Genomic DNA, 12696 nt, shown 5'->3' with positions numbered 1-12696 from the left:
CCCCATCTACAAAAAATACAGAAATTAGCTGAGTGTGGCGGTGTGAGCCTGTGGTTCCAGCTACTCAGGAGGCTGAGGTAGGAGAATCACTGGAGCCTGGGAGGTCAAGGCTGCACTGAGCAAAGATCATACCACTGCACTCCAGCCTGGGTGACAGAGCCACACCCTGTTTCTAAATAAATATTAAAAACACAGTTTCTAATGTTTGAGCATTTCCTTAGCATTCAATCAGTTTTTAAAGATTCCTTACTCTTTCTTCAGCAATATTGGAGTCAAACAAAATAGAAGTCAAAGAGTAAATACATTTCTGGGAATTCTACATTTGACCAGTATTCAACCCATGGTGAAGCAATTAAGAGTTCTTGGGTTAAGCAATTTCCATATCTTTGTTTTTCCAGAATGAATTTCCAAATCAGTGTTTCAAGGCTTCCTGAGTATGAACATTAATACACATAAGTTTCTGGGTTTAGGTAAGAAAAATATGAGTTTTTCACTCTTCTCCCTCTTCCTTCACACATTCTCTGCAGTGGTTCAATTTACTCAGAAGTAATTTCATTTGCTATTTTAAAGCTAAGTACGCTGGCCTTTTCACAATAAATGCCTATATGAAAAGACAAAGCTCATGTGGTCATCAAAGATGATTAAATGTTTGTGGTATTGCAGTTTTGTTACAGGTGTGGTGGAAAAAAAAAGTTTGTGGTATGTAGTTATGTACAATATTATTAGTTTGCAATAAATGACACAAGGGACTATGTTAAATTCTTAATAAAAGCAAATTGATATCATGGAGTTCCATCTTTTGAAGTTGGTTATAAGTAGGTGGCCAGATTGAGCAAATAAAAAATTCAGGATGCCCAATTCGAGTTTCAAATAAACAATAATTAGTATATCTCAAATATTTCATGGGGTATACTTAAACATTCATTGTTTATCTGAAATTCACACCAAATTGGGTATCCTCCATTTTATCCGACAACTCTAATTACAGGAACAGGAAGATATTTCACTCAAGCTTATAAAAAGCTGGCCAGACTAGCAGTAGGATATAAACAGACTAGGTGGTCCTACCTTTCTGTCACGGTTGGTCACCCAACAGTTAAGGAAGTTTCCAGCAAAGTCCTAGATTTGGGCTGGCATGTGACCAGACACTGGTCTATTTTTATGCTGAGGTAAATGGGACAATTTTTCCAGGAATTCAGTAAAAACTGTAGAGAAGGGGGTATGTGCTTAAGAAGGCAGAGAAGGGTACATATTATATACTGCCACAGTAAAGGCCACTTCAAACAAATCTCCCCCACCCCAGGCAACTAGTGTAGGTATAAATGATGGCCTATTAACTGGAAGAAGTCAGAGAGGGTTTTGAATGTGTGGACTGAGGATGCCAAGCAAAGGAACAGTGAGCAGGGAAACTGGCCTTGGAACGAGTGGATCCCACTGGAATGAAACAAGTCAAACTCAACATATCCAAACCCGAAAGCACGACCTTTCCCTCCAAACTCTTCCCCACTCCCTAAGTTCATTCATGAATTCAGCAAGTATTAAAGTGGCCACTAGTGCCAGCAAGTGCTGGCTCCAGGCATACACCCTTGAGCAGACGTGGTCCCTGTTCCCGGAGAACTTATAGCAGAGTGGAGGAGACTCACATCGTCACAAAAATAAATGATTAATTACACATTTTGACATTTCTATGACAAAAGGATGTTTGGTGCTATACATCTTTAATAAAGCTGGTATACTGCTACTAATTTTCAGGTGGTTATTATAATGAATAAACATAAAGGATTATTAGAAGGCATCCTACATAGTTTCCTATTTAGGGGAACAATATTCCGTTAAAATTCACATTTTAGGAATTTGATTTTTCTTTAAAAATTTTTTTTTCCCTTTTCCACAAATTCTGATGGAATTTGGTTTCTGTTTAGTAATGCTTGCTAGAATATGTACTTTTATATGAAACACTTGCATATTTGTTATTAGTACGATTAATCTTATTGTCACTGAACAAAAAGTAGAAGTTAATTTTGCTTGACGGGTAAACCTCTTCCATGTTCAGCCGATCCTTTTTTTTTTTTTTTTTTTTTAATTATTATCATCTTCCCCAGATCAGAGATGTACAGCCCATCGTTCAATGATGATTCTATTCAACTGCTCCTGTGCCACCTCTGGTCCAGAGGATGTAATTCCTGCTAACTTGAAAGGGCAAAACTGACAAGTGCCTATTTCAGTAGCTTATTACCACTTAATGACAGAGGATAGCTTCCAGGAAAAGTACTATAATACATCGAAAAGGGGACTTTTAACTGTATCTGGTAGAATTCCAAAGCACTTAACACCCACTAGGGTCAACGCGGTGACTCCCATCCCACTGAAGTGCAGCCACTTCTGGCCTGGAGCGCAGCTGCTGGTTAACAGCTGTCCAACCTCAGCGCTCCCGACTCGAGACCTTTAAGAGGAGCTCACCGCACCCAATTAAATAACATATATCGTTAGTTTCAAATCACGCTTCTTGTGTCCTGCAAGTTTATCTGGAACGGAGAGAAGTACCTCGTGCTTCTCGGGACTTCAACAACTCGGTTTTGGCAATTTTCTTCCCACTTCTTTATCCCTTTCTCTCTTTCTCTTTCCCCCCATGTACCACTCTATTTAATCTGCCAGACGGAACAATTTAGCCTTTTTCAACTGAAGGACCGGAGGAAGAGAGAGTTAGAGAACTGGACTTGGGGAGGAGCGGTGGTGTTAAACATTCACCGGGAGAGGGGAAGGGCCGGGTGCGCGAACAAAACCCCCTGGCAACCTTCCTCCAAGTGTGCGGCCCTAACTCCCGGTTCCCCCGCCTCGGGCAGGGCCGGACTGCCCAAGGCAGAGGCCAGCAGACGAAGGAGGACCGGAGCCCCCATTCGCACCTTCCCCCACTCCAGCCGCATTTCCCCCGAACTCGCACGGGCGCTGGCCTCCGGGCAGCAGCCGGCCCGCGGATTCCCGCGGGAGGAGGGCGAGCCGAAGGCCGGCGGCCACCCGGATTGTTACGCGCATTCAACTCCGCGGAGTGCGAGGCGCTGGGCTGCAGCGGTGTCTCTGCCCGGCGCCACCCGGATCCCCGCGTGGGAAGCGGCTCAACGGCGAAAGCAGCAGGCGCCCGTGGTCTCCCGGCCGGCAGCCCGCGTTCTTCCGGCCAGCCCCCCGCAAGGGGGAGGGGCGCCAACGCCGCGTTCTCTGGGCCCCGCGGCCGGCGGAAGGGCCGCGCATCGCGGAAGCGCGGCAGCAGCTGAAGATCAGCTGCTGGAGGAGGCGGAGAAGCAGAGGGAGGAGCCTCGGGGGGAAGGAGAGGGAGGGGACCGTCAGGAAGCCGCGAACGCCGCCGAGTGTCTGCACACCTCGCTCTGCCTGCCATGGCTGGTTAAAGAACCATCCGGATCGCAGCGCGGGGGGAGGGCCGGGTGGGGGGAGCGGCGGCCGCGCGTGAGGCCGAGGGAGGGGCGGCGGCGCGAGCGGCGGCGGCGGCGGTTCCAGCATGAAGAGGAGAACTGGCCTGGGGGGCAGCATGAGGTCAGTGGTGGGCTTCTTGTCCCAGCGGGGCTTGCATGGGGACCCCCTGCTCACTCAGGACTTTCAGAGGAGACGCCTGCGGGGCTGCAGAAACCTCTACAAGAAGGACCTCCTCGGCCACTTCGGCTGTGTCAATGCCATTGAATTCTCCAACAATGGAGGCCAGTGGCTGGTCTCAGGTAAATCAACCCCCTTCCCCTCCCCGCACCCTCCCAGCCTCCCCCTCTCGCTCTCCCCCGTCACCCTCCTCCTGCCCTCTGTCCCCACCCCCTCCTTTCTCAACCCCCTTCTGCGGTAGGAAGGTTTGGTGTCAAATTAAAACCATTGCAGGGGGAGGGGAAGGAGAGGATGTCTTCTATAAAAAAGACCTAAAATGGTTGACAGCTCCTTAATTCGCTTTATCCCAAGTGCAAAGTGATCTCTCCTGATGCCTGCCCCGAAAGTGTGGGTCGGGGAGGGGGGCGAGGTTACCGCTCGACAAAGTTTGACGGCAAACTCTTCCTCCGCGTACTTTAAAAGGTGCTGGGGGCATTTTGGGGATGTGGAGGGGGAGGAGGCCGAGGAGCGCCGGAGGCAAGGGGGAGCTGCAGCTCCCGTCGCCGGCGTCAAGGAAAAGGGGTCTTGGGGCTGGGAGGCGGGCGGTGACAGACCCGGACGCCGAGGGGCCGGGGGCTGCGACCCGGGGGCTGGCGGGGTCTGCAGAGGGGAGGTGACTGGCGACGGTAGGGCCGAGGTGGGCCGCCCCCCTTGACGCTCTTAGGGGCCCAGCACCATCGCCTTTCGTTCGGTTGTGGCCTCTTCTGCCTCTTGTTTTTAATACGGTTTGGAGAGTGGCGAGGGCTGTGGAGGCTAAAGGGCACCAGCCTGAACTTGAATGCGCAACTTGTGAGGCAGGGGTAAGGGGGGTCTCCGGGAGACTTGTTGGCGGGAGCCCGGCGCCCCGCACCCTGTTTCCCGCGGCCGCTGTTGCAAGTGGTCTCTGCTTCTCCTCCCTGTCGCCCAGACCGGCCTGGTTGCCCCCGGGCTCTCCCTCTGGTTTGGGGAAAGTGGCGAAATCGAGGCCGGGGCTCCGGCCGGGCGGTGTAGGCCTCGCTCTCCCGGGGCTCCTAGCGACAGGCAGCTGAATCGATAGCCTATTGCTCCCGGGGAGGCCCGGGCCCCGCGGGCCGCGGCGACAGCTGCCCCCGGGGAGGTGCGCCTGCTGCCGGTGGGGGCGCTCGCCGCCGTTGTCTCCTCCTCCCTGGGGTCGCGGGCCCAGGGCAGGGGCGGGTAGGAACGGGCCTACGTGAGGGCTAGGGGGCGGCTCCCCGAAACCTGGCTCAGGGGAGGGGGGTGAAGACGACTTACTGGGCGTTCCTGCTTGGCTGCTGCCCTCTTCTGTCCCTTTTCCTATATTGGGAGGGATGAAGGGGGAGCCCAGCCCTGGACGTGGCGCTTAGCTTCACCCAGGTCGGTCCCCGAGTGGCTTTCTAATTTATGTCAGCATCTCGCCAGAAACTTCTGGGATCATGGCAAAGCATCCGTCTTCGCGAGTAACCGTCGGAAGTGACACGGGGCGTACAGTCCAATTTGGGGGTAGCAAAGAGAAAGATCTTCTGTGATCATTTTATGATAAACCTTCTGGGGTCTGTCCAGAACTGACGTGACTTTTGTACCCCAGATCGTTTTCTCCTTTACTAAGTAGATTTTGGCCCTAGATCATCTGCTGAAGAAATCTGATCTTTCAGACGAAAGCTTCCTTCCCCCACACCACTATGTAAAATTTTATCAAATAAATTTCAAGAGCAAAAGTGAGGGAAGACTTCTTCTTTAAAGACCTAGCTCCCAGTTTCCCCGCTACTGTTTTTTATGTATTCATAAAACTCCTGATGTATTCCAACAGAGAAGTTCCCAGACATAAGTAAACTTTACCTACTGAGTGAGGGAATTTAGGGGTACTCTTTTGGAGACAACTGAACTAATCATGTTAACGGAATTGTGAGTAGTCACAGGTTGCCCAGCTTGACACGCCTTTATTTATGTATTTATTTGAGACAGGGTCTCACTCTGTTGGCCAGGGTGGAGTGCAGTAGGCTATCACTGCTCACTGCAGCATTGACCTTCCAGGCTCAAGCTAACCTCCCACCTCAGCCTCCCAAGTAGCTGGGACTACAGGCAGGTGCCATCATGCCCGGCTAATTTTTAAATTTTTTTTTTTTGTAAAGGTGGAGTCTCCCTATGTTGCCCAGGCTAGTCTTGAACTCTTGGCCTCAAGTAATCCTCCTGTCTCACCCCATGAAGTGCTGAGATTACAAGCGTGAGCCACCATGCCTAGCTCAAACTTTTAAAAAAGTAACAAATTTATTGAGATGATTTCCCTGCCATATAATTTATCTATTTGAAGTTACATTTTGAAAAGCACTAAAAAGTTCCCTCCATTCGCTACCAGTTATTACTCCTTTTATCCTTGGGCAGGACGCTCCCCTATATCTTAAATGAACTCTATTTTCTCTAGTCTTGGCCAGGTCATTTCCTTTATCTTAATTTTAGCTTGTAAAAGAAGAGAGTCCTTTCCACAAGGGAGGCTCTGGCAGACCTTTCGATTCTGGGTATTTATTTCCTTACTTTTCTAGGCTTGTGGTGCCCATCTCCATCAGTACTTCCTGGGTTCCAGCCTTCTTTGCCCCTTGCTCCTCCTCCTTCCCCTCATACTCCCACTAGCTCAGTTCTTCCTGTTTCCTCTTTATCTACTCCTGTTCCTGTTCTTAATCCTATCAGCAGGCTATTCCACCACTCCTCCAGTTTGGCTGATACACCTAGCTTTTCCTATTTGTTCCTTGAACATAGAGTTTTTGTTTAAAGCCTTTTTAGCTATTTACCTTCCATTATGAGTATACAGCTGTGTTAACAGAAAGTTCCTCCTGTTTGCTTCAGATAAGGAAGCCCCCTTTGGGAGTCCTAATATACCTTAACTTGTTAAAGCTAATTACATTTTGTTCTGGGAAGTCCTTCGATAATTTTCCCAAGTTTAAAACTAGTGTCATGTTTATATTTTTTTTCTTATCTATCTTTGTCTCTCATTAGCAGTCAACACCTGAGTGGGGGAGCACAGTATTCTGAGGCTAATGCTATGTATCCCCAATGTTGTAATGTGGTGGGATGCCAGACTCTGGGATGGTAATGAGATTACTTTTATGCATTTTGTTGTTCTTGTGTCTTGTCTGGATTGGAAAGCCCTTAGAGAGCTGTGATTAAAATGATAGATTGTTCATTGTTTTCATTTCATAATTGTTTGGGCAGGCTCACATTTCTGGTAACTGACACATACTACTTGATAGAATTAACTTAGACCCAGAGCAGAAATAATATTTGCATGATTCCTGTGGCTGGGTAAAGTATTATTAGTTAATAATACGTCACTTTTCTGTTCCAACAGTATCCCCTTTTCCAGGGCACAGTGAGGCCAGCAGATATTGAGTAAACCAGAGAAAATCAGGAAGAAGAAAAGGTGCTGTGTTTGGAAGTGAAATTATGACAGCAACAAGTGGAGAAATGGTTATTTGACACTTTAAGATATTTTAACCTAAAAAGTACTTGATTTTTCTTGTTGATGACCAGAAAAAGGCATCGCTGTGATACTGTGTTAGGCAGTGTGGTATAGCAGACGTGTGGCTAACATCATCGCTGTGTCATTTGTTTATTCTGTGACCTTAGTCAAGTTTCTGAGCCTCTCTGAATGTGTTTTCTGAGGTATACAGTTGGAATATCGGCACCTACCTGAGGGGCTTGTGAGAACTGTGTTAGTCAAGGTGTAGGTTGGGTGCTGAACAGAGTACCAGGCCTATCAGAGAAAATACTGAGTTTGTTTTGTTTCCCTTTTGTATTTGTAACACGTGGTGTCATTAATAACAGATATTTGTTCTTACAGTATTGGTAATAGACCAGTGCAGATTAGGCAGACAGGATAGTTTTGTGACTTTTTGATGTGGAATGAGGAGGCGCAATGTGGTGTGGAAAGTGCTTGGGATTTGATGTCATGTGATTTGAGTTGGAGGCTCCACCAGTCACAAAGTGTTTGAATTTAGGTAAGCCCCTTCACTACTCATCTGTAAAATGAGGATAACGATTGCCCTCAAACTGGTAGATGAATGGGGATAGTGAATGGTCAATGAAATGTTATATGTGAAGGTGCTTTATGAACTTGGTTTTGAGTGAACATTACTTTTTTTTTTCTTTTTGAGATGGAGTCTTGCTGTGTCGCCCAGGCTGGAGTGCAGTGGCACGATCTTGGCTCACTACAACCTCCGCCTCCTGGGTTCAAGCAGTTCTCCTGCCTCAGCCTCCCGAGTAGCTGGGATTATAGATGCGTGCCACCACACCCGGCTAATTTTTGTATTTTTAGTAGAGACGGGGTTTCACCATATTGACCAGGCTGGTCTCAAACTCCTGACCTCGTGATTCACCTACCTAGGCCTCCCAAAGTGCTGGGATTACAGGTGTGAGCCACCCTACCCAGCCCGTGAACATTACTTTTTATAAAGACTAGCTTATACTTGATGATTGTAGTCTCTTCTTAGAATATTTATGTGTGTTAGTCCTTTGAGGGATGGAGAACAACATTGTATGTTGAAGCGACACTTACAAGAGATCCTAACAACATCAATGAGGTTACAGTAGTACACATATTTAGGGTATATCTCGGGTTTACCTTTTAGGTCTTTGGTTGCATCTAGTACTCTAAATTGCTCTCATTGCCTCCTCTTATGCTTTTCCTTTTTCCTAGAATGGGATCCTTTATATGTTTGTTTAAAGTTTTTTTTTTTTTTTTTTGCGTGAAGAAAATGAACATCTTTTAGAGCTCTAATTAGATGACCAATCAGAATGTATCTCTATGTGCATTCGACTTGGATTGTTTCTCCGCCTTTTTATATGTTGTAAAGGGTTTGTGCAGATCATCTTAGCAGTAAACAAAAACAAAGATTTGGCTCTTTGGAATGAGAGTGGCTATAATATTATTTCCCCTGAATCAAGATTTAAGGCATTGGAACTTGTAGAACCAGCAGAATAACCCGTAAGTATGAAGTTTTGAGTTATAGTGACTAAATACAGGAAAAGTGCCTTCAGAAGTTTTTCAAATAGCATGAGCAACTATGATGTTTCAAGGTATTAATTATGTAGGAGTTGTGAATGGGGAGAGGCATTTAGTTGCTTGGTCATAATACTTATAAATGGGGATAACTATTTAGCCTATTTCTAGTTCAAATGGGTTTCTGACCATATTGATCATTTTAAGGATCCATAATATATAGAGAGAGATTTTGGAGTGTGAACCCTGAAGTCAGACTGCCTGGGGTGAATACCAACCCAGCAACTTGGTCACTTATCCTCTCTTGTCTGTTTCCTCACCCATGTAATAAGGATAATAATACCCTACAAGGTTGTAGTAAGGATTGAATGAAATAACGTTTGTAAAGTTCTTAGCACAAGGGCCTAACCCATGCTGTTGCTGCTGCTGCTGCAACTGTTGTTTCCCTTGAATGTCAGGAAAGGCTTTTAGGAGATTGATACTTTCATCATCTAACATATACTGCGCATGGCACAGTACACCATGAAAAATTGAGAAAGATCTCCATGAGGTGAACTGTTCAAAATACTTTGTGAATAAGCTTAACCAGTACTGTCATCAAAGAGTATTTTTAAGCATTGAATAATAGCTATGATTATACCTATATGCTTAATTTGAACCTGTTAATTAATGGTCATTTCCTGTTTCCCAATCACTAGTTTATATCATGTTTTATGAAATCAGTTTTTTGTAAATAAATTAGTCTAAAAGCACATTATCTGCAGGTAAGGTGTTTGGCTTTAGCCAGTTAAATAAAGCCTGACTTTATTAAAGCTGTTCATTTAATTAGAATGAATTTCTTGGTTCTGTGGTTACATATCAGGAGAAATATGGCCAGTGGTAGAGCAGGTTTCTGACTTTGAAAAGCTTTCATAGTATAGACATTTTAACAAGGTAATTGAGGAATCAGTTTTCACATTTTCTTCTGGCCTTTTCTATTTACTGATAATTCATTGCTGTGAAGGTATTAAATTTTATTATTTGGTCTATTTATTAGTTCAACAAATAGTTTTTGAGTGCATACTATTTGTAAGACAGGAGCTCTGAGAGCAGGCATGATGAATCAGATATAAATTATGTTTTCAAAAAGCTGGCTTTTTAGGAGTGTTCAGTTCTCATTTGTAACCTTTCATGACCTTTTAAAATGTATCCCCTCTTCCTTATTATACTTTAATAGACATTTGTTTTTTCTCTGGTTTGCTATACTTAATACAGCAAAAATGCCCATGCCTGTGAGATTTGATGGGAAAGAAAGAAGGCCTGTGGAGATGGCCCTGAGGAACTTTGCTATGAAAAATTGTAAGGATCATGTCATAAGGATAAAGTAATGTGAATATTTATAGATACACATTATTAGTCCTACTTGTTCTTTAGTCAGCTAGTTGATACCTATCAAAGGTTGGCAAATTTAGATTTATGCCAGGGTTTGTTACTTCTGCTTTAAAATAACCTAGTAAGGTTTAGCTGATGATCATTAGTCACATTAGACATTATTATTAACACATCAAAAAGTTGTCCTTGTGTTCAGTATTGTTCAAAGGATCATTTTTAATTTGATTTATGCCAATGTGTTTTTGATCGCTAAGATTTCCTAAAGACTCAATATTCAGCCTGCTTCCGGACGGGCGAGGAGACTCGTGGTCTGGTTCTTGGACTTCCCTAACAGCATGGCCCCTAAACGCCAGTCTCCACTCCTGCCTCAAAAGAAGAAACCAAGACCACCACGTGCTCTGGGACCGGAGGAGACATCGGCCTCTGCAGGCTTGCCGAAGAAGGGAGAAATAGAACAGCAAGAGCAATTGAACACATTGATGAAGTACAAAATGAAATAGACTTAATGAACAAGCCAGTGAGGAGATTTTGAAAGTAGAACAGAAATATAACAAACTCCGCCAACCATTTTTTCAAAAGAGGTCAGAGTTGATCGCCAAAATCTTAAATTTTTGGGTAACATTTGTCAACCATCCACAAGTGTCTGCACTGCTTGGGGAGGAACACGAAGAGGCACTGCATTATTTGACCAGAGTTGAAGTGACAGAATTTGAAGATATTAAATCAGGTTACAGAACAGATTTTTATTTTGACGAAAATCCTTACTTTGAAAATAAATTTCTCTCTAAAGAATTTCATCTGAATGAGAGTGGTGGTCCATCTTCAAAGTCCACCGAAATCAAATGGAAATCTGGAAAGGATTTGACGAAATGTTCAAGTCAAATGCAGAATAAAGTCAGCAGGAAGAGGCAGCATGAGGAACCAGAGAGCTTCTTTACCTGGTTTACTGACCATTTTGATGCAGGTGCTGATGAGTTAGGAGAGGTCATCAAAGATGATATTTGGCCCAACTCATTACAGTACTACTTGGTTCCTGATATGGATGATGAAGAAGGAGAAGGAGAAGAAGAAGATGATGATGATGATGATGAAGAGGAGGAAGGATTAGAAGATATTGAAGAAGAGGATGAGGATGAAGGTGAAGGAGATGAAGATGATGATGAAGGGGAGGAAGGAGACGAGGATGAAGGAGAAGATGACTAATAGAACACTGATGGATTCCAACCTTCCTTTTTTTAAATTTTCTCCAGTCCCTGGGAGCAAGTTGCAGTCTTTTCTTTTTTTTTTGCCTCTTGTGCTCAGTCGCCCTGTTCTTGAGGTCTCTTTTCTGTACTCCATGGTTCTCAACTTATTTGGGGGGAAATACCTTGAGCAGAATACAATGGGAAAAGAGTCTCTACCTCTTTCTGTTCGAAGTTCATTTTTTCCCTTCCTGTCTGAACAAAAACTGTATGGAATCAACACCACTGAGCTCTGTGGGAAGAAAGAAAACCCTGCTCCCTTTGCTCTGCTGGAAGCTGGAGGGTGCTAGGCCCCTGTGTAGTAGTGCATAGAATTCTAGCTTTTTGGCCGGGCGCGGTGGCTCACGCCTGTAATCCCAGCACTTTGGGAGGCCGAGGCAAGCGGATCACAAGGTCAGGAGATCGAGACCATCCTGGCGAACACGGTGAAACCCTGTTTCTACTAAAAATACAAATAATTAGCCAGGCGTGGTGATGGGCCCCTGTAGTCCCAGCTACTCGAGAGGCTGAGGCAGGAGAATGGTGTGAACCTGGGAGGTGGAGGTTGCAGCGAGCTGAGATCGCGCCACTGCACTCCAGCTTGGGCGACAGAGCCAGACTTTGTCTCAAAAAAAAAAAAAAAAAAAAGAATTCTAGCTTTTTTCCTCCTTCTCTGTATGTTGGGCTCAGAGAGTACACTGTGTCTCGATATGAATGTGGACAGTTAGCATTTACCAACATGTATGTGTCTACTTTCTCTTGTTTAAAAAAAGAAAAAAAACTTTAAAAAATGGGGTTATAGAAGGTCAGCAAAGGGTGGATTTGAGATGTTTGGGTGGGTTAAGTGGGCATTTTGACAACATGGCTTTTCCTTTGGCATGTTTAATTGTGATATTTGACAGACATCCTTGCAGTTTAAGATGACATTTTTAAAAATAAATTCTCTCCTAATGATGACTTGAGCCCTGCCACTCAATGGGAGAATCAGCAGAACCTGTAGGATCTTATTTGGAATTGACATTCTTTATTGTAATTTTGTTCCTGTTTATTTTTAAATTTTCTTTTTGTTTCACTGGAAAGGAAAGATAATGCTCAGTTTTAAACGTTCAAAGTGTACAAGTTGCTTTGTTACAATAAAACTAAATGTGTACACACACACACACACACACACACACACACACACACACAAGATTTCCTAAAGAGAGCAGTAGTCCTCAGTTATGTATTCTGGCCACCACATTGAAAGGAAGTGTCAGCCCAGGTACAAGCATGTGCTTATTCACTGATTATTGATGGATTTGGTTGTAAAGTACAGTTGGAGTCATTTAGATCAGGGAAACTTTATTGACTAGTAAAACTTGTCACACAAATACCTACTGCTCTCTGAATTCCAAGTTAAGAAGTAGGTACATTTATTTTCCCATGCATTGATCAAGGCAAAGAGAGCATAAGTTTATAAGAGCACTTCCATTGCTAATAACGTGGCACTTAATT

At 44.6% G+C, this 12696-nt stretch overlaps 1 protein-coding gene and 1 pseudogene across 5 annotated transcripts in view; both read left to right on the top strand.

Moving 5' to 3' along the window:
- The first annotated feature begins 3292 nt into the window (after window positions 1-3292).
- The window catches only part of DCAF5 (DDB1 and CUL4 associated factor 5), a 108902-nt gene continuing 99498 nt past the window's right edge, over window positions 3293-12696 (top strand). For 2 of the 5 annotated variants that reach the window (XM_007987098.3, XM_007987103.3), the window contains exon 1: window positions 3358-3725. In XM_007987098.3, the coding sequence (XP_007985289.2) occupies window positions 3512-3725 (214 nt within the window). In that variant the 5' untranslated portion in view covers window positions 3358-3511. Of the gene's footprint in view, window positions 3726-3879; window positions 4066-12696 lie in introns of those variants that run through there. The other 3 variants (XM_007987100.3, XM_007987101.3, XM_007987102.3) reach the window with 3 other exon arrangements.
- LOC140710098 (protein SET pseudogene) lies at window positions 10222-11291 on the top strand (annotated as a pseudogene).

The sequence above is a fragment of the Chlorocebus sabaeus genome, chromosome 24 (genome assembly GCF_047675955.1).
Source record: "Chlorocebus sabaeus isolate Y175 chromosome 24, mChlSab1.0.hap1, whole genome shotgun sequence".
Taxonomy (NCBI): Eukaryota; Metazoa; Chordata; class Mammalia; order Primates; family Cercopithecidae; genus Chlorocebus; species Chlorocebus sabaeus.
Note: the sequence above shows the minus strand (reverse complement) of the source record. Positions and strands in the feature narration are given on the sequence as shown.